At 43.1% G+C, this 27,596-nt stretch overlaps 1 protein-coding gene across 1 annotated transcript in view; it reads left to right on the top strand.

Moving 5' to 3' along the window:
- The window catches only part of pald1a (phosphatase domain containing paladin 1a), a 42,130-nt gene extending 15,224 nt beyond the window's left edge, over positions 1 to 26,906 (top strand). The window contains exons 18-20 of the mRNA XM_061095189.1: positions 457 to 597; positions 19,127 to 19,282; positions 26,670 to 26,906. Of these exons, the coding sequence (XP_060951172.1) occupies positions 457 to 597; positions 19,127 to 19,282; positions 26,670 to 26,819 (447 nt within the window). The 3' untranslated portion in view covers positions 26,820 to 26,906. The remainder of the gene's footprint in view (positions 1 to 456; positions 598 to 19,126; positions 19,283 to 26,669) is intronic.
- Positions 26,907 to 27,596: the final 690 nt, after the last annotated feature.

Below are 27,596 nucleotides of genomic sequence, written 5' to 3'. Positions count from 1 at the left end.
TATTCTTGTATTAAACAGAATGTATAGTAGGCACAATTAATGATGTAGTAGACTAATGCATTAGGGGAGTAGGCTACATTATTCAACTTTGCAAATACTTTTTATTTTAAAACTTTGAGTCTATTTTTTGGTACTTTTACAGAAGTGAAATGTTCTAGTTCTTCCTTCACCCCTGCTGTGTTGTGAGAAGTTGGCAACCTCTATCAGCTGAAGGGGGCGGTTCTGTGACAGAAAGAGCAGAGCAGCTGCTAAATTAACCTTGTGTTGAACCCAATGCCATTCATTTTCAAAAGTTTGTACATGTGAGGAAAGTATAATGGGGCTGCACCTGCCTCTCCATCTGCTCAATTAAAATAGGATTCCTCCAATTTAAACGCGGATTTCTTTGTGCTTCCGCAGTCTTGTCACAGCTATGCAAACATAGCTTGAAACTTTTGGCCTTTCCCTTCTGTCCAGGTCGTGATGCAGCTGGTTCGCCTGCTGCCCGACGGCCACAGGATGAAGAGGGAGGTGGACACGGCCCTGGACTCCGTCAGCGAGACCATGACCCCCATGCACTACCATCTGCGAGAGATCATCATCTGCACATACAGACAGGTATGTCTCTGCGTCCCTGTGCTCTTCAACACCCAGTCTCTAGTATAGAGGGAAACAAAATGGAAAACCAAAAAGGAAGGATGTACAGTTGTTTCAGGAAGAGTTTAGGGGGCTGCTGAAGAATTTAATTTACTTATAAATGAGAAACTCACAGTCCAGAAGAATATTCTGAATTTGTTTTGAATAAATATTGCAAAACAAGGAGAAACAAAGCGAAAAATTCTCACTGCATCTCTGAATATTTTTTTCTCTCGCGGTTTAATTAAACATCAAATCATAAAGGCCACAAACAAATGCTGCTTTCTTATGAATCTCCCGACTTCATGCTGGGACCAAATCAGTGCATTATCATGGACTCGGGTGCAGTTCCTCCCGGACCCCATAGATGGCGACAAAACGTTTGTCAATGCCTTCTCCCAGCCAGCCACAGCGGACCCTGAACGAGGGGGGGGGGGGGGGGGGCTTTGCTGTGTAGGCAGGAGCTGCAGAGTGTGGAAAAACGCTTGTGGTGCAACATACGTTATCTCTAGAACTCAATGAAATTCCTCTGGGTTTAAATGGAAAAGAGCGAAAGAAAAAAAAAAGGGGGGGGTGGGATGGCGGCTGTGAGTACTGGTGTGATTTCACGGCTCTGTTAAAGTTTCATTATTTTGTGCTTTTGGTCCAAGTATTAAGTAACATTTCATATCAGTGGCAGCTGTTTTGTTTGTCACATGGATTGGGTGTTTCGGTGATGAGCTGAGTTTCCCTTCATTAAATGTGCTGTAAGGACGAAGTGCAGAAATGGAGAGACAAGGTATTTGTGGGAAAAGGGGATGAAAAGCAGCTACACCTTCATCTTTTTGAAAGCTGTTCCTGGTAGTCCAAAGACCCAAAGAGAACAAAAGAAGTTGGTGGTGGCGTTTCCGTCTCTGGACAAGGTCTCTCCTGATGCCGTGGCCTCTGCTGGACCGCGGCTCTGTTTTAGCCATTTGTAATGCAGACTGTAATCATTGTGCCTCTGTGCACCGTCAGCCGTTCTCAGCGTGCTGGAGGCACCCGGTCCTGTCTCCACCGTATCAATGGGCCTCATTGTCCCAGGCACTCTGTCTTTCCCCTATACGCTCCCTCCGTCTGTCACTTTCTGGTGCCAGGCTCGGGGGGAAAGACCCGCCACCAGATCCCCGTTCACGTCGCCTCTAATGTAGTTTGATTTCCAGTTTTATGCATATACCTTTTATTTTACACACGTTCATGTTTAAATATTGTGAGGTGAAGTGAGGAGAAACAGACCTCAACCGGTCCCAGGGTTGAAGAAGATGGTTTTGGTTCCGAGTTTGTTCCTTTGAGCTCCGCCAAGGAGGTTACGTCTTCATCTGCGTTTGTTTGTTGGTTTGTCTGTTATTTAGCAGCATTACACAACGACTGCTGGAGGGATTTCCACACAGCTCGGTGGAAGGATGTGTTCCGGGTCAGGGAAGAACCCATTACCTCTCCTTGCTGATTATTAACATTCTTAAACATTACAAGATATTGTGTTTTGGGACATTTTCCCTTACTTCCCGGGGTTATTATTTAGGTAATAATAATAATATAGTAATATTTAGGTATAAGAAGGTTAATTTGTGTACAATTTGCTGAAGCTTAATTGAAAATAAGTAGAGTGTTGAGCAGCGGATAGAGGCATTGAAAGTTAACCACATGGTGAGAGCAAGCTGGCCGTCATGGATGTAAAGGATGCATGGTTAAAATAATTTAAAAGGAAAAATTGCAGTTAACGTGTTTAACCTGGGGTAGACAGTTTGTTACTCTACAAGTCACTTGAAGCTGCTGAGATCTGTGATCGAAGCGACAAAAGATGTTTGACACTGAAAGAAAAACACGAGCAGGCACACAACGATACACATTTTAAACTAATTCCCAAGTTAAGACAAGATTGCAAGAAAAATCACATTATTACTCAAACTTTCTGTCTAACACATCCAAGTTTTTTATTTTTGTTCTATTCAATTTTGGCGAGTAGTCAATCTTGACAGCCAAACTTCGCCCACTAGTTATTCTTGCCCAAAGTCCTCTTCATCAGAAGTTGCAAAACTGATTTAATTAATGCCACAGTCTACTTTGTGATCATACAGCGTTGTCATAACCAGTAGACGTTCTGACCCAAATCTCCAAAGAACAGGACCCGGATTGTAATAACCCACAATGATCTGTTAACCCAGCCATAGCAGACCTCAGGTTGGTACTGAGATTCCCTCTCAGCCTCTCCCCCCCCCCCCGAACCAGCAGGCCAGGTGATAAACAGTGCCAGATGTTGCTGGAGCCCGGCAGGCAGCAGCGGATGAGAGGTGGGAGAAAAGTGGGGTGAGAAGAGGGGGGAAAAAACCTCACCCCCACTCTCTCTTGCTCCCTCTCCCTTCTCATAGCCATCCCCCCTCTTCCACAGCGCCCTCCCCCCTCTCTGACAGTGGTTGGAAAATGTGTCTTTGATAGAGAAAAAAAAATATATTTACTCTGGGACCCTAACCGTCCGCCAGCTCTCAGAGGGGCCTGGGAAGGGAGGGAGGTGGGGTTTTTGAAGGGGTGCAGGGGAGGGGGCTCTTCTTCTTCTTCTTCTTCTTGAAGGGCCTGTAAATCCCTGCTGCCGACCAGGCGTGACCCCACGTTGCAGATGCATCTTCCGACTTCGGGGCCAGCGTTGGTAGAGAGCCTTCTTCCTTCGCCACATCCTCCTCTGCACATAGCTGCGGGGGCCTTTCTTTCCATCCGTGTGAGGTAGAAAGTCCACCCAGGCAATCTGTGCACACCGGCGTTTACTTTGTGTGTTTACATGCTGCATTTACGTAACACATGCTGGATTGCTTTGAAAAATGTAAAGATTTGGACTCGAGCAGGGAATCTGGTTAGGCAAGATACCACTCTGTTTGTTTCCCTTTCTATCATCCACCTACATCCCTCTCACTTCTATTCATCATATCCAATATCCACAAGCACTTACATGTCTTTGCCTGTGCAGTATGTCACTTTGCTCGAGCCTGCCGAGTGTGAACCTCCAGACCACCAGGCCGAGGATTGCACAGCCTCGTTTGATTTATCCGGTGGAGGCTGCTTACCCAGAGACGTCTCCCGGCGCCGACAGATAACGTGACTTTTGAAGTTCACTGGCTTCCCGCCTGTCCATCAGGACGTGGGTTAAAGCAAGGAGAGCGGAGGTGGAGTAATCAAATCTCCTCCCGTCGGGCGAGAGCTCGTGGGATTTTTTTAATTTTTTTTTTGTGCTTCTTTTAATTGATGCTTTTCTTCACCCAGGCGGTGAGAGAACTGAAATGCATGTGGCGAGAGGGAGCCATCACGCTGTGTTTGTGCGTGTGTGTGTGTGTCCAAAGAAAGGCCCTCATGGTTTGGACGGGGCAGTGGAAAAATATTTTTAGAAAGGGGAGAATGCTGTGAGCAGGTTTTCCTGAGGAAAAGGTAGTAGAGGTCTATAGGGAAGAAGAAGAAGAAGGGGGGTGGAACTAAGTTTGCAGAGGTTGAGGGGACCACAGCAGCGCTGGCAGCCCAATTATTCCTTAACCGAGAAAGAAGAACAAGAAAAGGGATAGACAGTGAGTAAGTGAGGGAGGAGACAAGACAGCGAGATGAGTGAGAGTTTCAGCAGGTTTAATGAACCACATTGGAACTCTAGTATATTTCAGCTAAGCTTTTTAATCTCCATTATTTCCAATGCTCATTTGGCTTAAGGGGTCTTTGTGTTAAGTTTTCATCTCAATTAGGACGACCACTTGACATAAGTGGGCCAATTACAAGGTGGAGTCAGTCACAGCCAAAGGAAACATTGGCAGGAGAAGAGAGAGAGAGAGAGAGAGAGAGAGAGAGAGAGAGAGAGAGAGAGAGAGAGAGAGAGAGAGAGAGAGAGAGAGAGAGAGAGAGAGAGAGAGAGAGAGAGAGAGAGAGAGAGAGAGAGAGAGAGAGAGAGAGAGAGAGAGAGAGAGAGAGAGAGAGAGAGAGAGAGAGAGAGAGAGAGAGAGAGAGAGAGAGAGAGAGAGAGAGAGAGAGAGAGAGAGAGAGAGAGAGAGAGAGAGAGAGAGAGAGAGAGAGAGAGAGAGAGAGAGAGAGAGAGAGAGAGAGAGAGAGAGAGAGAGAGACCACCTGAACCAGAGACTGCTCCCTCTTCTTCCTCCCTGGAGTGTGCGTCGACGCCTGAAGAGAGGCTCTTATTTAGATCCAGGAGTGCGGTGTGGGCGGGAGGCAGAGGGGGGGAAGTGGAAGAGCCAGAGGTTGTTGTTTTTAATCAGAATTTCCACACACCCATGCCAATGGCAGTGTTTGCTGTGGCCGTCTGTCTGCAAAATGATTTATTTTGACTGGATCCTATCTGAGCAGGTGCAGGTGAGCAGGTGAGACCAGAGAGTTGTGTCTGGGTGTGTCGGAGTGGGGGGGGGGGCAGCACAGATAAATAAAGCATCCCTGGGGACTTTACAGAGGAGGTTTGTGAGCCAGTGGACCTACATGCACACGCAGCTGCTACGAGTCAGTCGCCATTCAGGAGCTCATTTATTTTCAGGGAGTTTCCACAGCTGTAAACCTGAAGTGATCCTCAGATACATGCAGTTTAAAGTGCCCACTGATGAGTAATGTGACATTATCCGTGAGAGTTATTTATGCTAGCCGAGTATATTCCTCATTAATGATTTTATGCGCCTTGTATAGAGTCAATAAAGAGAAGGATTAGTTGTAGCCTGGCAGCAGTTCCCACAGACGAGACCCCGAGACGTCAACACGAGGTCAACGGTATTTAGATTTGATATTTTAACCATCCAAGGTAGACACACCACACGAGCAAGATTGTGAAACGCTCCAGTAGAAGCCCCTGTGTTGAAACAAACACCTGTTTGACTGGGAGAAATACTTCACTACCCACAATCCTCAGGTGTAATAGCGACGTCTCTGATCGGCGGAGCTCACTGTTACCGTGGAAAAATCACATCGGCTATGATCGGATCATTTAGCCTTACTACACCATGCTACTATGCAATACACAACATGAACAACTTTATAAATACATACAAATTTTACATTTCTATACTAACAGCAAGGTCAAATTCAAGAGTATGTGTGCTGGATATTGTTGGTAAAGGATCATTCACAATGGTTTAATGGGACATGTAGTTCCTTAATAATTATTTAGACAGTCATGTATCATTTCCTTTTCAATTGTATTTTTTAGCCAATCGGCCTGTTTCCGGTCTGAAAACTCTTGTTCTAAGGATTATATGAAACGTCAGTGGAGAAAATAAATGGGAAAGAGCGGGCAGTCACTGTTCCAGTCTATAGTCCTCATTATAAAACAAATCCGAAAATCAAATACAAAACTTCTGTTTTTACACGACACGAAAGTTATTGTGAAAGTCTTGCGACAAAGTGCTTTTGACTTTTAAGTGATCTCTTTGCTGGTTTCCTGCTCTCTGACTGTGAGCCACGGGGGCACTGACGCAAGTAAAGTCACTAAATAACAACATAATCAAAACCCCCTGGATTGCAGTCATTGTCCAGATTCTCAAAGTTGAGTTACTGAGAAACTTTGCACTTTAAAGCACCACTTAGTTGCTTTGTTACTTACATCCAAAGTGTTTACCAGCGGCAGAGTGAGTGATTGGAAATTGAACATGGAAAAAAACCTCAGAACACAAATCAGACCTGCTTGTTTCTGACCTTTCATTTTTGTGATTTGAAACTCCGATCTGAGCATAACACCCAGACTTGTCACTTCCGATTCATCCAAGGAGTTTTCTGACCCAGATTATTTCACAGGCATTTCTCTTTTTGGATTTTGGGCCGATTTAAAGGATTTCTGTTTTATCCTCATTAAGCTTTAGGAAATTATTGCTCATCCATGTAATTATTGCTGAAAGACATTCAGTGATGGAGCGCAGAGCATTATTGAAATTTGGCTCAGCGGCAATGTAAAGTTGTGTATCATCTGCGTAGCTATGGACACAAACATTGTGTGCTCTGATGATGTCACCCAGTGGCAGCAAGTACTGTGAGAATAACAAACGGGCCAAGGCATCTCCCCTGTGCAACAACACAACAGCTGTCAGCCACGTGATCTCCAACGCTCACATAGAACTTCCTCCTTTCAGGGTATGTTTTGAAACAGGTTAGAAAAATGTATATACTTGACTTCATGTTTAACTGATGCACCAAAACCCTAAAATGCAGTTTAGTGCAACATTTAAAACGCGTGGATAAAAATAAGGCAAACACATCTCAGTATAATGCAAAACAATTACTGTATATATACCTCACTATGTCGTGATTTACAATGTATGGTAACAACATCTGAATTGAAATGTTTGTTTTCACCTTTTTCTATCGCTACAGAATGAATTTCCGTTAGATCCGCTTGTTTCACATCAACAAACCACACGGTTTCTTCTCACCACCCGTTGTCATTATCATTGTAGCTGTAGTTGTGCGAGCTGGCAGCTGTTGCCCGTCTATTTGTGTGTCAAGCTCACAATAACAATGAGCTGTTATGCGGCTGAATGATACACGTAGCAGCAGGGAGTCCTTTGATTGCAGGAGTTGTTTACCTCCGTTATAATCAAAGGTGTTGGAGGATGGGTTGTTTAAAAAGCACGAGGTAATTAATCACCTTGAATATGTTTAAAATCAGCCTCTCTAATTGTTAAAAATGTAAAAAGTTGCAGAAGGATTCAAATGCATTGTTGCGGTGGCTTTGCTCATGTTAGCAAACTTAAGGTTGTATATCAAACAAAATAAGCTGTTATCAGACATGTACTCAATGTCTGGACATTTGTGTTCCCACATTATCCCGACATTGTCTGTCACATATGAAGAAAGCAGCAGGAGATTCTCGGGACAACTGGAAAATCTACAAATGACAATCGTACTATCATGCTAAATGTTAATCTACAGTAAAAGAAGAAACTATTAGAACGTTTGCTACCATAAGCTTCTGTTTTATTCCAAAACAGTTACTGCTACAGCAGCAAAACCCTAGAGTAACATTTCATTATTTAGAGTAAGGGTTGTGTCATTTCTCACTTTTCTTACATTCTTTTCTCATGTTTCAACAAAAAGTCTCTGAGGAAAAGAGATATTTTACTCAAGGAAAAGTATTAATATCCCAGTTTATAAATACTCTATTCCAAGTGAAAACCTTGCACTCAAAAGCCTTTGCTGTCATCGTGATGTTGGCTGTTTATTTCACTTTTCAAGCTCTCATGCTCTCACCCTCTGCATGTTGACCAGTTTAGGAATTGTTTTGTTTGCCTTCTGCTCTTGTCCCCCTTTTACCCTGAATAACTACGCTGCCCTGGCCTGGCCTTTGCCCTGACCTCCCTCCTGTCCCCCACCTCCCTCTTAACCGCTGGCCCCATAACAGCGCTCCAGACCTGGCTGGGCGCTGCACAGAGGGGTTACCATTTCCTGCCCCCACACACTAAACCTGTCATTGCCCGAGGCCCACAGACCAGGAATAACTGCTTCCAAAACCATGCACGAGTGTTTAAGCATGCCCCCAGTGGCTGTGGTCATGCTATCCCTTGGATCCTGCTAAGCCCCAAATCATTTCACCAGCGAAAGGTGCACCTTCTTTGTCTAAGCTTTCACACGAGCCATCTACTGGCTCTGAACAAATGCCTACGGGAACACAATCCCGGTGGTGAAGTGACTTAAATGCCAGCCATGTGGAATATGCAGGAGTCGTGACTGGGCCGAGTCGCTCCAGGAATCACACTTTCAGTCATGCCCCGGCGAGTAGGCTGTGTTTCATACGTGAAGACAGTTGAGCAACAGATGAATCCAGTGTTAATGACGCCATAACTGCTCCCAGAGTGCCAGCAACTCTCACAGACAGAAAGGAACATTCAGAGCTGCCTCGTCAAATGACTTTTTCTCTTCCAGTACCAAGTACATCACGGCTTCTTTCCGCATTCGTGAATCAAATCATTATAATAACACCGATTTCACACATCCCGGGTGTTTCAATTCTGATAAAGACTGCATGGCACAGGTTATTTGTGAGTAGGAAATTGGTTCATGGCCCAAACGCATTCCATAGATTGACGCAGGCAGCTGCTCAGGTGGTGAAATCCATGTGTTGCTGTTTCTGTGACTCAAATGCTAGACAGGCTTATTCAAAGTGAAGTCTATATGCACGCCAGGAGCCCTGGCTCTATATCATTAGAATTAGTTCCATGTTTGCTTAAGCTGCACTTTACCTCAGGTGGACTTGCGCTTGGCCGTGCTTTACTGTAATCCTACTGTCAAGAGACGATTATCATAGATTTTGCAGCCAGTTAGTTCATAATAATATTAATAAACGTATATAATAGCGTTTCGGTGCAACTTATGTCTGTTTTAAGCAATCTGTGTGCTAACATTTGTTGCCATTTATGTGATGTTGAGCGTGAGTGTTGAGATTTTGACCTGTTTATGGAGCTGGAGCGAGTTCTCCCCCTGGGATCCAAGAATATCTGTACCTAATTCCATGGCAATGCATCCATAGCTATTTCAAGAATTTCCCCGGGGACCAAAGCGTTTCACCAAGCTGCTCTTCACAAAAGACCCGGTGCCCTCGCAAGATAAAATTCAACTTTCAATACATTGGCTGAATTTGAACCACAGGCATCGATTCGAAATGTAATTTGTGGCCAAGAGTACAAATTTGATGAGACGAACTCTGGCGGGTTTTTGAAATATTGAGTGTCTGATTATGTGTAGCTCGCAGACATACCACTTAAATTCCCCAGAGTCAGAACTATTTTGATAGGTCGGTAAATGATTGATACACAGCTGGAGTTTCGGCGTGTCTCTGTTGCCAGGCATGTGCACGTACAGAATGTACCATAATGCTTGTGGTTAATGTGGGCAGATATTCCAGTCTCTGTGTAGGCTAAGTTGATGAGTCCCTTCTCCTCCTGTGGCTGTGGCTTTTTTGTAATCTCTGCTCACCGAACACTGTGTCTTTCCCTGTCTTTTGGCTTTTTCTAATCCAAAAGCCTATTAACCATTTTTTAATGGATTATTTTCAGGGCTTATTTGTCTTTCATTTAATGTGTTAGAGTATTATTTTCTTACTTTTGTATCGCATGATATATTCAAGGAAAGGTGAATCTGTGTTTGGTTAGACATCTGGACTGATTAACTGGTGGCAGATCGGCGTATATACACTATGTAATTGACACAGTTTGCCCCTAAACTCCACCTCAACCTTGACTTCATGATTCAATCAGCGTCGTGTGGCTGAGCAACTGGAAAAAGTCAGACGAAGGATTGGAATCTGTAGAATCCATTAACATAAAGGCATCTCCGTCCCCTCCTCTCGCTGGCTGCCTTCTCCGCCCCTCTTGAAAAAGGAGGTCCGTGCACCATCTCCATCCATAAAGATCAGCTCTGCAGCTTGAAACCAGATGATATATAACATAACTATAACTTGCGTTGCTACTGGCCAAACTGGCAGACGGCAGACAGGGTGGGTGAATGTACACATGCTGGTTAGGTGCGTGCGACCCCTAGGAATATGTAAGAAATGTGTTCCTTTGACGAGAACACTCAGCATCTGGCCTATTAGGAAAAAAGATTACTAAAAGATTTTATAACACACAACTCCGGCGTTAGTAGTTTTGATTATAACCATTATAATACATCTCACAGCAAAATTGAAATATAATGGGTGAGAAAAAAAATCTTAAAATGAAAACTGCAGCTCTTAACCCTGCTCTTAACCCTGCACAAATGGCTTCATCATTAATAAGCTGTAAACAACATTTTCCAGTTACATGGGCCAACTCTATTATAGCACTGCACATTTATAAGGAGAATAAAAGGAGAAGAGAAATGTCAAATTACTTCCTGCGAAACGAAATTAGACAATTTGAAGTTTCATACAAGAAGAGCAGCTTTGTTACATAAGTGTGTTATAACCCAGGTTTGAGTGTATAAATGGGTTTCCATTATAGTGATTAAAGCTACTAGAACATTGTAGCCACCAGGTTATTATTTTCATTCTTCTTGTCATCAGTGGACAGAAACTCACAAAAATGTACAAAGTACTTATGTATCTACTAATAAATCTAATAATTCATCTTTATCACAGGTTTAATTTTGAAATCTATTGTGTTTATGTTGGGTAGTGGTACAAAAGGCAAATTTAGATTTTCAAGCTTTTTTTCTCACTGCTTTCTCACTTAAAAAAAAAAAAAAAAAAGTATTTAATACACATTCTTATTTAGTTAGTAACTCTCAAGTTTATAACTTGGCTTCTTTAGTACCAAAGCCATCCTGGATGGAGAGCAGTATTAAAGATTGCAGTTGGGCCCTGGTTCGGTTCCACTTAATGAACCTACCTAAAACCAGCGTGTACTGTAAACTTGACTTTGAGTTGTCTGTTCACGGAGTCGGGGAGCCATGTGTAGGCTGCCTGTCCACTCCAGACAGGTTGGGGTTTAGTTTGGGATTTGGGTGGGAGGTGTTCTCGTAGAATCTGATGAATGGCTGCTTGTGCAAACCTGGGTGGGAAGGGCCAATATGGATTGGCCTTTTTACCTCGGCAAACCCATCAGAAGGTAATTGGCACCATATGTCAAGCAGACGGACCTCTCCATACTGTGCACGTCTCACATGCAGCCCTCACCCACAGAAGCCCACAGAAAGGCTTGACCCTCAACCATTTAGGGATCAAACTGTGGGGCTCCATTCAATATTACTTTTCTCCATGGATAAGCCATACTTAATTGTTTTTTGAAAAATATTATTATGCTGCATTTAATAAAAACATCTAGATTGTACAGTGTAGTACAGTTTGTCTGAGGCAAGTTGTTTTTATTTTACTGAGTTGCCTCAGATTTGACTTTATGTCCTCAAATCACAACTTGTTTTGCTTCCTGTTGGAAAATAACCCTGACTGTACGTTTCTGTAAACATCATCCTCTAACCACAAACGTATACATAAACACACATTTAGATCAGATTAACCAACATATCTTTTGGTTTTGTAATATATGAATCTTAATCAAATCTGCTCCAAAAGTTAATTGGTTCTTCCTTGGTCCATATTCCCTCCTTCCAGAAACTTTCAATTAAAATTGGTTTGTTAGTTTTGGTGTAATGCTAACAATCTAAAAGACACAAATGATGAAAACCTCTTTTGAAGAGGTATTGAGCTGCAGATCATATACTAACGCCCCTGTGGGTATGAATTTTTATTGTTATTGTCACAAATAGTGTTTTTAAACGACTTATTTAGAGGTGGCAGCACTCAGTGTTTGTGTGGCTCAGCTTTGTGGAAAGATTCTGAGAAACAGAGAGTGAGTGTCCTCACTCTCTTTTGTTCTAATTCACAAGCGACCAGAGCTCTGACCTTTAGCTACAGATTCTGCTGCTGAGTAAACAAGCTCAGCTGTCAGTGAGGGCAGATTAATACCAATGGTCCCGGACACACAGCAAAAACTACTGAGATGGAATATGGGCCGTCCCAGTAAACGGGCACTCGCTGCGTGAAATATTGATTAAGATGCCTCAGACAATTATTAGCATCAGAAAAAAAACAACTGACTTACTTCTTCAGAGCCTCTGGTCTGGGTTTTGCTTCTTAAACGGTCTGATGTTTCTGTCTCTGCCTTATTAACGTAAGCGGCAAGACATGTCGTCGCTTTCAATGCTTGGAAAATACGTGGAAAATAGCTTTAAGTGAATTCCCCCTGTAGGAGCTGACACCTCTAAATTGGTGTTACATTTTTTTTTGCAGCCCTGGAGGTTGTCCTTTTGATTGACTGCAAGCGATGGACAGAAATTGCCAGTGCCCTCAAACACCCTGGTGATCAAAATGTCAGTGATTTGATAAATCAATAGCACTAGCCAGCAGCATTGACTGACATGTCTGTGTGTGTGTGTGGGTGTGGGTGTGTGTGTGTATGGAGAGAGACTTTCACAGAACTAACTCGTTATTTCAAGCTAGTGGACTGTGTGTTGGTATGAATGTAACCATGACGACATTCATCTCAGTATGTCATAATACACCTACATCTGCCGGGCTGTGGCACCTGTCCAGATATCACATGTAGTTATTTCTGAGAAAGTGACAAGTTTTTAGATCGTGCAAGTCAAATCTAAAAATAAACTCAAACTTCCACTGCCTGCACCATCTCCACTTTCTAAAAGGATACAAGGGAGGAAGAATAACGAAACGATAACAAATGTGCATTGTAAATCACAGGGATTATTTCCACAAACTTCTAAATCCACCGATAAATAAAACTAAGAGCTTGAACGCCGCTCTCTGACGTGCTAACAACGTGCGCTCACGGGTGGACGACTCTGAGTTTGTCAGTTCACACATGGCGTCCAAATGCTCCTCCACCGCTTGTGATTTGATTCTCACCCCCCTGCCCTGAATGTAGGTAAATACGGACGTCATATCTGTTTGCAAAAGACCAAATGATGTTGATTTTAGCCAGTCCTGCAATACAGATGTGTGTTGTCAATGTGTGAGGGAGCAAGGGAGAGAGGAAGAGGGGGGGTGTGAGTGAATCGACACGCTGCGTGAAGTTCTACTAGGTAATTGGATTCCAATCATTTGTATACATTTGAAAGTGGGTCAGTGGTCGTCCCCTGGGCAGGTGGCCCTCAGTGTGACCCAGGCTATGCCACACCACCTCCTAATGTGGTGTGAGTGATTGGATCTCAAATGCGTCCTGGATGCGTTCACACCAGGGATGGACTGGGACTAGATTATTGGCCCAAAAATTCAGAATTTGTCTATTTTGCCCAGGCAATGCTGCTGTGAATTGCTCGTAAATATGATCTTCTACTGCAATCGAAGCAACGGCCCCACAATTCAGTCTTGCTTTTGCCTGACGTCAATGAGAAGTGCTGTCAGCCTCACTGTATGTCGGAGTATGTGCACAATCGAAAACGGCCCACGATGCCCACAGGGTGACTTACCTGGCGAGAGGTGATACCATCATGTCTGTCCAATCTTGTAGGAAGCTGGAGGCAAGGAAATTGTTTACTTGGTTTATAATAAAGACTGGAAATCGAAGGGGCGTAGCCAACCTCAGGCTACCAACACCTCTGAGACTGCCTCACGTTATATCTCGTTTCTTCAGTCTCTGCAGAAACCGAGGCGTAAAAATGGTAAGTTGTGGTTTTCCTCTTCCCGTTGAGAGGTGTTCACAACTCTTGGCCAAGAAGCACTTCAGCACAACAACCGCCAATAAAACCGCAACTTGTTTTTAAACAATGGAACTTGTTGGTTTTTTATGGGTAAACAAGTGAGTTGTAAAATGTTAATTACTGAGGTTTAGAGGTGTGGGTAGGTGTTCTTTTTATTTATACTTTTGGACAGATCCATGCTAGCGGTTTCTTTCTGCCTTCAGTCTTTTAGCTTCTTAGGAAGAGTTCCAGGTTTTGGCAGATTCACATTTAGACTAGGGCTGGGCAAGTTAACTCGTTTCAATGGAGTTAACTCGAGTTAACTCAAGTGATGAGTTAACTCGATTAATTATTTTATCTCGCATTCACTCAGGTTTGATTATTTATTGTTTTATTGTGAAAGTCAGACTTTTATTTTGTGAAAGTCTGTTGCTGACTGCTGCAGAACAGGAAAAAAGAAAATAATTGGCGGATAAACAATCGAGTTAACTCATCACTTGAGTTAACTCGATTAAAACGAGTTAACTTGCCCAGCCCTAATTTAGACGTTTAAGGAGAACCTCTCATGTTCATTCAATAACAAGTAAATCTCACTCCAAAGATGTGAAACTCACCTGCTCATATATATATCAGTTTGTGGTCTTTACCAGACCAGTTACCATGACCAAAAAATTGAAAGCTGATATATAGAGTTTATTCTTTGTTGTTAATCTTAGCGGAATGTAGCGTGTCGCTGTAATTTTCGAACTCAACCTGACTGAGCCTGAGAGAAAAGTATCCAAGCCCGACCTAAGAAACATTTAAAAACTTAAAAGGCATCCGTACCCATGTACCCCCCCCCCCCTCTGCTCCCTTTCGCCTGGGCCCACTTAATCTCTTGAAACACTCCTGTCTCTTTGTATACACGGAATCTAATGACAGTGATTTGGTTATGATTAATTACCTTGAATGGTAAATTAGCATTGGATATGTACAATGAAGGCTTTGATGTCACAGGACTGTGGCTTTTAATCTGAAGGGCTTGTGCTGAGGGGAAAGTTAATTTCAAGGAAGGTTTTTCCATCCCTGCGTCTCACAGAAGCTTGACTCTCGTGAACTTGTGTGCCGTGGCGCTGCCTCCACTTTTTTCCTCAAAGTCTCTCTTCCATATTGTCCTCGCTCGGAGCTCTGCGCAGCCAGCCAGCATTCCTGGACTCTCAACAATGGTATGCGGTCTGTGTTTGGGCAGCCCCCCCCCCCGTACCACTCAGGACCGAGCAGAGCCGAGTGGCTTCGTTATTACACCTCAGCAGCTGGCTGAAAAATGCTATTCACCTTTCATATTGAAGAAGGTCGGACCAGTCACCTCCTTTGTGTCTGAAAGGCCAGGCGACATTAAACAATTCTTTGTCTGCTACTTCAACACCTCAGCAGAAACTTTCCCTTTTTTTAATTTTCAAGTTTGAAAAAAAAAAACACATTGATTTTCAAGGTTTAAAATTCTTTTGGCAACATGTGCTGTTTTTTTTTGCTCTTGTTCCAAAGTGGATTATAATTATTAGCACAGTACAGAATGGTACAAAAGAATTGTAATCCATGCAAATCCAGCGTGTTCAAGGCTGTCTCTACATGGAATGGAAGAAATTCGCTCTGCTTCTACACCACATCTTCCCCGGCATTGTTTTCTGAAGGAATTTCTGAGAGTGCACGAGAGGCCGCTCAACCACACACATGGCTTAGTCGATGTTGACAGACAGAAGGCAACCGCAGAAATGGGGTTCGGCAGATTTTAGAGGTGTGAATTATGTAATCATTGCAAACTGATCTGCGTGTGTGTGTTTGAAAGTGAGCGAGACAGGGAGAGAGAGAGAGAGAGCGAGAGAGAGAGAGCTCAGTATTCGGCTGTGGCTTGTGCAAAGATAGCTGCCAGGCTTTGGCACTGTGGATTTTCAGGCTAAGAGATGAAATGCTGAAAGACCCCTGGGGGTGCAGGGCGCAAAGGGAGATCGGGTTCACCGGCGTTTTCCCTGCCTTCCCGCTGTGGTCGACGTTAACTGAGAGAGATTGAGAAAAGTTAGGGGTGTGTGCGCTTCCTTTCCCCCTCCGTGCCCTGGCAGAGTTGACGGACAACAGACAGCACATCCATTGTTTGCCTAGGTAGTAGTAGTTTCTCCTCCACTCTGCGGCAGATGCTTGGAAAACTGGGATCCGACCACGGCTGTTTGGGAATGGACAGGAAACCCCATTTACTCCCCCCCTCTCTGTTGCGTCATTCAGCCCTGGAATGAACGTATTATGCTGCAATGTGCACATTTCAAATTACCTTGAGTGCTAGCCCACCTACTCTGCAAGCTTTCTTAATTTTTTCTGTGGCAGTCTCTAGCCTTTAATGTACTTCCCCTACGTGCGAAAAACTGTCAGTAGATCCCCTTTGATTCTGCTTTAACCTATAAAAAAAAGACCACAACAAGTAAGTTGTTCATGCCAAGGCAACAACAACAGTTTGCTGTGCTGTGTCCTTCTTACCGTGCAATCAGCTGCACTTTATCTGAGCTGGCTTGTTACTTCCTCTTAACCCCAATATACACTTCATTCAATCCACGCTCCGCCACCCAGACACACAGCTGGATGTCAGGCCCTGTCAATTGATGCCTGGAAGTGCTCAAGGCTCGAGGGCAGTTGGGAATAGAGAAGAAAAAAAAAATAACAGGGAAAATATCTCCACACCTATGCCTCCCATTGATGAAAACCTTCCTGATCTCACATTAGTGCTGCATCAGATATCAGGATTTAGTTTGACTTTTTCGTTATGTATCTGCGCCGGCAAATTACAAACGAAATATCCTTCCTTCCAGCCCACAGCCCTATTACTGGAAGGTTAAAAAAAGACTGTTTAGTTCAACATAGTGCTTTTAAAGTGAAATACTGTTCATTATGGTGCAGTTGCCGTTCAATGTTGACACAGGGCCACAGTTTGCTAATGATCCTGTTGCTTTTAATCAGAAATGCATGTATAGTTTTTTTCAGAAGGCAGATAGGAAAAAAAAACGATGGTGAGATTGTGGTGTGGATCAATTGTTGCTGATGAGTTCGTCTCAGAATGTGTGTAAAGATGAATGACATGTCTCCACTTCCTTCAGCTATCCAGAAATGAAGCCAAAATATCCTGTATTACTGATACACACACTCGACCAATCGCGAGTCAGTCTCAGGGGTGGATCATGGGACATATTAAGCCTGTTTTTTATGGCAACAAAATAGTAAACTATCTAAAAGTATCTATCTATCTTTATTTGTATAGCCCACATTCACAAAATCACAATTCGTCTTATTGGGCTTTAACATGGTGTGACATCCTCTGTCCTTAACTCTCAACAAGAGTAAGGAAAAACTACTAAAAACCTTTTTAACAGGTACAAATATGTAGAAACCTCAGAGAGAGCCACATGTGAGGGATCCCTCTCCCAGGACGGACAGAAGTGCAATAGATGTCAAGTGTAAGAAAACATCATCAGGATTAAAGTTTTTAGAAGCATCGATGAGGGTAAACATTTTTCAATACTATGTGTGAAGCAGTCCTGCTGCAATCATAGTCTCTGGTCAGCAGCCAGCAAGATCACGATCCAGCATCAGGATGGGATCCACTATAGTCCACAGTCATTGTCTACTGCCGCCAGTTAGAATCCATTATCAGCTGCCGCCTCGGTCGTGGTCCACCATCATCCACTTGAAGGGTGTCCTGTTGTTCGCCTCACTTCACTCTTGAATCCAATTTCTGGGCACACACCTGTCTGGGTTGCATGCGCTAGCCGAGGTGGTGAAGTGTACTCCGTGTGCAGCCGCCTATAATCCGGTTTACGCTGTTCCCCTCTAAACTGCATGATTCTCTGCAGGTCACACTAGTACAGAACGTGCCACCAAACACAAAAAGCTAATTCACAACCTGCGGGAAACACTGAATGGGTGTCCTCAGCAGATGAAAGAGTAGAAGAGATGAAATAGCACGATAGGGTCAAAGTCATGGTGACCGTACAAATCATGTTTTTGGTCTCGTTGGTCACGCAGCATCTCGGGGACCCTCGAGCGATCTTTCTCAAATCTGGCACATGTTTTCACCTCAGGTCACGGCCGTCCCACAGAACATGTTTTTGGCTTCTTGAACATATTTCCGTGGTCAAGGTCTGAGTCTCCAAAGGAAATGATGTAGATTCCAAGTGCACTGGTACTTTGTGTGTATGTGTGTGCACCCACATGCGTATGTGTGTATGTATTGTAATGGGCAGATCGGTCAAAGCTTTATGCACAGGGCTCAAAATGTGTTTGCTACCCAGTTTGTACTTTAGAGGACATGGACCCTTCGTCGGTGGAGCTGTTGGCCTAAGGGCGACTAATATTATGACGGTGCTAAGCGTAATTAATGTCCATGCAGGCAGGGGGGAGGTGGGGATTAGGATGTAGGAGAACCACAGAGCAGGAATGAGAATGTTACATAAGCTGAAAACAACTCTCATCTCAGCGGCCACACACATCTTCAAACGCTGGAAAAGCTCGAGTGATTGATTGTATTGCACAATATGACAGGATTTGCTTCAAAATTAATGAGTTGTCCTGTTGTTGTTATGGTGCTGGGCCAGTTTATACATTAGTTAATTAGCAGCAACAGATGTCAGTGCAGTGTGCAAGAGGTTTAGGTCGTGCACTTTTCAAGGGCTTTGTTTTTGGTTTAGTCCCAGGAAACACATTCATGTGTTATTATTCTGTCAATTGCTGCACTCAAATTGAACGGAGCAATCTCACACCGTCCCTAGCTCACATTTCTTGTTTGTCCTTGTTTGTTTTATTGTGAATAAAACATTTTCCATTATTTACGTTTGATTTAGATAGAGATAAGCTGCTTCTCCTGAAAAGATCCATTACAGAAGAACGCAAATAGACGAATGTAGCTTGCGCAGTAAATTGTCTAGGGTTATTCCCCAATCAAGATGAATCACAAATGTCATCACATGTCCACTTGAGACAGAAAAACTGGTAAAAACAAAAAGAATACAAATGTGTCAGGACTGAAGAAAATGTCAACAAGATCCGAGGGTTTTTGCTGTTGTTGTGAACACGTCTGACCTGGAAAACCCTCTGTAGACATATTGTGATGAATGAAATGTCAGGAAAGGCCAAGGTGATGCAAACACACATTGCAGGAAGCAGTTAGAAACCTTTTTAACGAGTCACAGTACAAGAGAAGCAGCACATATGCCTGCCCAGTTTCTCATACTCTGCACAGTGTAAACACATTAAAAAGTGACCATGCTGCCGGCAGCTGTTGCTTTATGGGGGGAAAATGTGTTGGGCTCAATTCAAACACCAACAGAGCTTTGTTTACCTGTTTTCTTAGATTAAAAGCGGCAAGACGGAGAAGGACTGTCAGCAGCTGCTGCTGAGGAGCCTGCAGTGCCTGGAACGCTATGTTTACCTCATCCTCTTCAACACATACCTGCATCTAGAGAAGAAAGACTCCTGGCAGCGCTCCTTCACTCTCTGGATGGAACAGGTACAGGATCTTCCGGCTTCACTTCAACTTGTTTTCTATAAACCACTCTCTGTGATGAATTGTTTCACAATTCCAATTCCATCAGATGTAAGTCTAGATGGAGATAATGATGTCGATAATGAATCCTTGAAATATGTCTGGAACCAGAATGGCCCAACAGTCTCCTTGGCGTCAATCGAGCTGCACTGAAAAGCCTGAAAAAAACAACTCATTAAAGACGTGATTTGTAGAAAAACATCCACGGTCAGGGCTGAAAACATAACCTCTTTGTCGAAAGTAGAAAGATAAGAAAAGCCCAGACAGTGTTGATTGGTCAATAGTTAATGGGAAACAGAAACAGGGAATGACTGACAGTGTTCACGATCAGTCTGTTCACATTGTGAACTGGTTACTATCGTTTTAGTTAGATTTTCCCTCCAGGTATTTACAAGCTGGTTCAGGTTCTATTGTAGCCGGGTTCTTCACAATGTCTCGTCTCTGTGTTTCCGTGGGCACATTAATCGTTCGGCCACCTGTGCCTCTACAGTAAAGTGGAGAATTTATGTGCATTCCAAACAAATGAGCAGTCTGTAAGTGGTACCCAACACAAACACACACACACACACACTGCAATTAAAATGCACTGTATGTTGTAATATGCTAAACACACATGGGGGTTGATGAGCAGTTTGGCAGGTTGTCAAACACATGTGAGGATGCCCAGTGGAAGCCGCAGGACACACAACCTACATTGTGTTTTTTTCCTCATTCCTATACAATTTGTTATAATTAAAAGATGTGAGGCTCAGCACAGCTTCTCACATGTGTTGACTTCGGGCTGACTAATTACATTTCTGTTGGTTGTCTACTCTAAACGTTTAAGAGAGGATGAAAGCAAACGAGCCACTTACATTTTGGACTTCAGTCGGGCAATTTCACCGCCATTTTCTGTTCTTATTCGCGAGCAGACGGCGTGAAGAAGCTGGAATGTTTGAAAATCACAAAATGAACATCTCTCGCATTTTGTGTCTTCATTGAGGTGGAATGAACTCCGAGAAAAACACAACGTGGAATTTCAAAATAGACTGGAACAATGGCTGTGAAAACAATTGTCACAGAACTATGTGCGGTCAATCGGTGCATTTTCCTCCTGTTATGAGTAGCAAATATATGTGGTGCATCAGAGTGCCTCTAATGGCCCAGTTATGCCATGAGAAAATGCAGGCGTGCACACCGAGGCCAAGGACGCTCTGCCGTGAAGCAGGGAACAGAAAACGCATAATATCATACGTATACATCTACATAATATCTCCTGGCCAGTGCCCCCGTGCTGTGTAAGCGGACTCTATCCCGAATTTCATCAGGACGACAGGCAGACGGGAACTCATTTTTGTGGTTGAATTAATTGGTAAATGGAGAAATAAGAAACGAAAGCCTATCTTTGCTCTAAAAGGAAGAAGAACAAGGCCTATATGAACAGGAGCGAACCACTGCACAGAGTTAAGTTTAACTTTTAGCTCTCGCAGACTTGTAGCACATTATATAAAGAGTGACTTTCTCCACTCACTTGTAAGGAAGTTTAATTAACAACCCATCAGGCTGGTGCCAGAGGTTGACGTCTGGCCACATACAGTAGCTGATAATAACGCCGGATAGTGGCTTGAGGTGCCCCTGACACTGCTGTGAACAACCTGTCACGTGAAAATCCTGCCTGTGGTACATGGTTAACATATGATGGAGCTGCTGAATGAATTCAATCCAATTTTCCTTAATGACCGGAGGCCTGACATGGAGCTCACAGCAAGCAAACTCCACCTTCAGTTGGAGCAGGCGCTTAAACTGTCAGTGAACGCCAGTGGATGTTCCCGACATTATCTATAATTTCTTACTTTGCACCCTCTCTCTGCTGTATATAATTGCACTATGTGCGGTACACTGCGAGAAACAGTGTGAGTCTGGGGCTGGTGGGTGTGAGGTGACGCTTGAGAATTCTCCCTGGCCTTTATTTCAAACCCCTAATGGTTTTTGTGATTACACAGCATGACCATTAAGGCGGACACATCCTGTAAATGTACACAGTGTGCAAACTGTATAAATACCGTTAATGGCTTTGCACCAGCGGAGTGCACACTGCTCAAATGTCAGCGTCATGTCCTGCAGCAGCGGCAGTGCTTTGTTTGTAGTGAACAGCGCAGCAGAGACACTGATTGATTGACAGGCCATCTCTTTGAAAATGCAGAGCAAGGTAACAATAGCACAGATGAGTGTTGAGCACGGAAAAGATAAATATACCGTACGGTACTGCGTCCGGTAGAACTCGATTTGAACGAGCCAGGCTGCGTGTGGTGGGACGGTTGCTGTCGAAAACCTTTCTCATAGACATTAGGATAAGGTGTCATCCTGAATGGATTATTCTGATGGATTTTTGATGCCACGAGCGATTCTGAAGGAGGAGAGAGAGAGCAGAGCTGTTAACTCCACCTGTGACCGCCAACGTGTCCGCTTTGTTTATTTCATGCACCTTTTGCTTCACTCTGCTGTGGGTGCGTGGATCCTGTGTGGTGTTATTATTATTATTATTATTATTATTATTATTATTATTATTATTATTATTATTATTATTATTATTATTATTATTATTATTATATCATTATCAATAATTAGGGCTGGGCAAGTTAACTTGTTTCAATCGAGTTAACTCAAGTGATGAGTTAACTCGATTAATTATTTTATCTCGCATTAACTCAGGTTTGATTATTTATTGTTTTATTGTGAAAGTCAGGCTTTTATTTTGTGAAAGTCTGTTGCTGACTGCTGCAGAACAGGAAAAAAGAAAATAATTGGCGGATAAACAATCGAGTTAACTCATCACTTGAGTTAACTCGATTAAAACAAGTTAACTTGCCCAGCCCTAATTATTATCAATTATCAAAGCCAAAAAGATTGTTGATCTGTTAATCTTCATGTGAGAACACTCCCACCAAACCAATTTACTGCTAAAAGAACATTATACAACATATATATATATTTTGTAGCCATCAGTATTACAATGTGTTTACTGGCCCAGTTGCACCCGGATCTGGCAGCAGCCCAACCAATCTGACCCAACCAACCCAGAGGCACAATCATTAAGCCTATCACCCGTGACCGTGGCAGGATCATCGATGACAAGCTGCAACGCCAAAGGCAGCGGTCGAGGGTCACCGCCATCACTGCTTGTGCATTTGAAGCCGCGGTTACACAACCAGCCACATCTGTACCAGTGCAGTCTGCACGGGCTGATGCATGTGTGTGTCTGTGTGTGTGCATGGACTCATTTGATCTCCACGGCGTTTCCAATCGTGCACAGCGTGAGCCGGCTTCTGATCTATTCCTCTTTTTTTGCTCCTGTTCATTCCGATTCTTAAAACCGCGGATTTGTGCGTTTTGCGTTGATTTGCTGCAGAATCAAAGTTGCTTATTGCCACATAATATCTATCTTTAAGTAAATATTGCCTCCAACCGCATTGTGCGCACGCTGGACAAATATTGTCCCCGGCGTCATTAGGGCACGTTGCCTCGGGGCCATGTAGCGAGATCAGAGCAGAGACATCAGAGGAGTTATTGGAATTGAAATCCATGTTTGCTAATCCAAAACGTGGCCCTCCACACAATGGCAGGACTTGTGTACAGCGCATACCACAGATGCCTGCAGGAGAGGTACCCTATCAGTCACTCCAGCTGTTTTGATATGTGGCACAGAGGCCTCCCTGTCCCCCTGCACCAGCCAAGTATGTGCAGCCTTTGAGATAGCAGATTGTGGGGACAACCAGCGCCTCCTCGCTGCTCCACCGCTGCACCCCCCCGCTGCACTCCGGCCGGCTAATGAGTTTTGCCGCTTGCGATTCCTTGGATGCAGCATGAAATACAAATCCCTGCGTGTGCTTGTCACTGGGCGCCAACAAGTTGAAGGCTTTTTAAAAAAATGTTACTTTGAATTCAGAGACCCGATTTGTTTTGACTCTTTTCTGTGTTTTTAACAGTATATCTGCATATCTACCATTAATGCGGGCCAGAGTCATGGCAAGATTTTCAATTTCCATTTTATATATAAAAATAACAAAAACCAAGAATTACACTTGGAAATTCTTGACATGACGGCCGCTGTCAGGGTAACGCAACATATTGGCAACGTTGGTGTCCCGATGTCTGCAGTCAGGAAAAGAGGAGGTGATGGGAAAACGTGTTGCAGTAAACAGACCTAGAAGAAAAGGAGGCAAATCATAAAGAAACTATATTTTATAATATTCTAAACATACAGGCCGATTAGTGAGAAGGTGTGAGAAGTCATTCTGCCATTATTCTTCGTCACGGACATTGAAAAGAAAGATGGATTTTAGTTGATTATTTAAAAAGAAAGATTCAATATTCATCCTCGGTCAAGACCTGAGTGTCTGTGACTGTTTCAGACTTGTATTTAGACAGCTGGGCTGTGGAGGAGATGAGTCAGGTGAAGTCTCCTGGTGACCAGCGCATATCCAGAGCTTCTTCTGGGATTAACGGCCACTGACTAATGGTTTTGCTGCTCCCACTCATCCGTTCCCTTGGTAACTTTCCAGGAAAACATCTAACATGCATGAAGTTTGTTTTTTTAACCCAATGTAAAGACATGAGAAATCATTTGTTGAGTGAGACACCACACAGGTCGGAGCAAAGGTCTCCAAAGCTGTTTTCAGGCAGGAGCTCTGGACAATGTGCTGAAAATTGAGCTTGGACATTTTGCTGAATATTGTCGGGGTCAGACATGTTCACAAGGAACTGCAGGAGGCAGGATGTGAAGTATGAATTCCTCCGAGGAAAATATGTATTTGTTCGTCGGCCATTGTCATCAAAAGCTCTCATAATTTTAAGTAAACATCTTCCTCTGTGTCTTGTATATGGATGATATATTCTGCGAGGGGGACTTGAAAGCAAGTTCTGCAAGATTTCTGCAGAAACCAACTTTTTGTTTTTGTTTTCACATACAGCTCCTTTTGCTGAAAATGTGCGGAGTTCAGTGCATCTATCTATCTATTGCAACTTTTGATTTTGCATGGTCAGCGAGTAGGTAATCTAGAGGCCACGCTGTGGTGCCTTCTATTTATTCCTGCACAAAGCTGGCCAGCTAAGCTATAATCACAGCAGTGGAAGGGGTATCTTGATACTATTATTTTTGTTCATTGTTCCAGCATGTCTTCCCCTGCGTTCAACCTGAGGGTGCGTTTATAGCAGCACTTCATACAGGATGACCTCACAGCCTCAGGAGTTCAACCACAGTCATACTCTTCATTCTTCGTCTAGTTTGAAAGTTTGCCTCCATCAACTTATTCACCCCGATGTTTAAACATTTTTCAGACTCTTTGGCTGCCCGAGGAGAGGAGGGAAAAGTGAGGTGAAGTTGGCAAAGCTTTTTCAGCCACGTTACCTCCGCTGAGTCATTCTCCGATTCCCTTCAAGGGTCAAACTTGCCAACAGCTGATGGCGCAGCATCGTTCCGCGCTGATTCCGAGCAGCGAGACTGAACTTTCCTGCATGCTGCGCCTCGAGGATGAGCTGGAATCCTTTAAATGGCCTGTGATGTGAAAACTAACACATGGATCAATAGAAATGAATAAACATGACTTTCTTAACGTCCATCCGTGGCACTTTTTAATTGGTGTATGAGATATTTTAAAGATTCTGCGGGGACGGTTTGTGCTTGTTTGTATTGTTTGGCTTTATGGCCAGATGTTCCTGGTTGTCCCTGGTGCTTCCCATCCGCCGCTCCGGAGCAGTCCATGAGTCAGCGTGACCCGGTGTTAACAAGTACACTAAACTATCCCTCCCGAGAGGAAGCTAATCATGTAGCTCTCTGTTCTCATTCATTCAGTAATGACTCAGACACAGAAACAGGGAATTACATGCACTTTGTCCACGGTGTTGTGTCAATGCCCCTTGACAGCACTTCAATAAAATACTGATGGTTGTTTTTTAGGTTTTGGGTTAATTTGTGCCTCCTGTGATTGTTCACCACACACAATGAGGCTCACACATTTTGTCAATTTACAATTGCATCATATTTCTATGTTGCACTGTTATCCAAAGCATTTTTAAAAGTATCCTCTCATGCACCCATTTGCTCACACTTGTGCACAGGAAGAGCCAGAGATGGAACCCTCAACCCTCTGATCAGCTGCCCCTTCAGTTCTTCATGTTTTGACACAGGCTCTGTTAACCGTACTTATGATTTACACCTACAAAACAATACGCTCTTCAATATGAAACTCCTGTGGGATGATGCTCTTGATTCCTTTCATACTTTCAGCAGCACATGGTGAGAAATATTTGCGGCCGCTGCACAATTTGGAATATTTTTTCTTTTTCCTCCACCAAACTTTCTGCTGCAGTAAGTAAGTGGTGGATTAAGATTTTACACACAAAACACACTCACGGCTTATAAAAAAAACATCTGCCTCAGTAAAACCTGTTGTTACATAAGAATCATCGCCAATATATGACGCGAAAGTGGTATTTTACAGTGTAGGTGCTCACTGAAATACCACACCAAATGAAATGATTGGCTGACTTATGTATTGGATGCATATGTTGAGTGTATCCTGCTCTCAGTGGCTTTTCAAGGATTACCAACCCTAGCTTTAATCGACTAATCGATCGAGTCTTTTACAAAGGAGAAATTCTAATGTTTGGTTGTTCGAGGTTCTCAAATATGATGATTAACTAATTTTCCGTCCTGGTAAATGTTTGGGGATTATGGATTTGTTCAGACAACACAATCAATTCCACATCTCCTTCTACACTGTGCCACTGGTAATAAGCATGTTGCTCTATTCTCTGACATTTTATTGATAAAACAATTTGTTTTATTAATTAATAAAAAGTTTTGCTCCTAGTTTACAACTTAGATGAGACAGATTTTTAAGATGAAGAATTAAATCCAAGCAGCAAAACCTGAAATATTGACATTTTTATTCTGAAGAATAGTTTTAATTTCCAAAATGCTATATCCTACAATTCCCACAATGCAACTTAGCAGCTTTTCTATTCTTAAGACCCTCCTTTCTTAACATGCGCTCTCTGCCACTTTAAATTAACTGGTTATTCCAGGTTTTTTTCTATATAATATAATGTTTTACATTGTGGTGTTGGTATTTTTATACAAGTGGAATATTTGAATACTTCTTCTACCACTTCCTGTTGAGTCCCAACCCTCAGCAGACTCTTATTGTTCCAGTGCGACAGCTGCACGTGTCGGAAAACCATCAGATAACATGGTTCAACCCTGAAAAAGTGGCACTCGAAGCACTTGTGTGGTCATGATGGATCAATTAAAAAGGAAAACTTGGCCGGCTGTGTTGCATTTTCATTAACATCTCGTGTATTTCCGCGGTAGGTGGCTGCCAGGGCCGGAGTTTATGACATCCTCAACCAGCTGGCCTTCTCCGAGTTTGAGAACCCGAGGGACTCGCAGCTGGCCCGGCTGCGCTGCCGCTGGCAACGGCAAAACATTCACTCACTTCCTTTCCGAGGGGAGTTCATCTGAGAGAGGATCACAGCGAAGGCACCAGAGCAGCACTGTGCTTTTCAGAATAAAAGACATTTTTACAGTCACATTGTCACAACTTCTATATTTACCCCTGTGTCAATGCATATCTTCATTTCATCTATGGTTTGTTTTACTGTTCCTTTCTTGTTAAGTGTTTTTAGACTGTTACTTTTAGTAGTTGATATTTGTGCCTTTTTTCAATGCTAGATCATAGACTTGACTAATATTTATGTCACTTTTTTCAAATCGACTTTAAAATTAGTTTGTTTTTTTTCACACTTTTGAAGGACTTCTGTTTTACCAAGACAAAAGATAAAGTTGTTGTGGAGAACAGGAGCAAGTTCCGAATGTCACAACTGCTTTTTGTGATCTGATACCTTTTTGAACCCTGTTCTTGTCTTGACCTGATATTCATCCTCTCCTGATTTCAATTATGTTTTCAAGACAACCACTCTGTGTACATACGAACAGTTTTTTTTCGTGTCCTTGAGTTTGTTTTGTCCCAGTAAGACAACAATAATTAGTCAGTCTGTTGTTCCTGTGTCTTTGAATTCTCATGTGTCAGGTACTAACAATGCAGCATGTCAGGAACGTTTTATGTAACTTTGATTCTTCGTTAAAGCTGTAAATGTGTTGGTTGTATTCACACTGCTACCTGGACAGAATAATACATAATTTCCTTTCAAGTCATTTTCTTCCTACATTAAATCTGACATTTCCCACATTGCAACCTGAACGCTCACAGCTCTGTGAGACATTCAGGTGTTCGCTGGT

Source organism: Limanda limanda, chromosome 21 (assembly GCF_963576545.1).
Source record: "Limanda limanda chromosome 21, fLimLim1.1, whole genome shotgun sequence".
Lineage (NCBI taxonomy): Eukaryota > Metazoa > Chordata > Actinopteri > Pleuronectiformes > Pleuronectidae > Limanda > Limanda limanda.
Note: the sequence above shows the minus strand (reverse complement) of the source record. Positions and strands in the feature narration are given on the sequence as shown.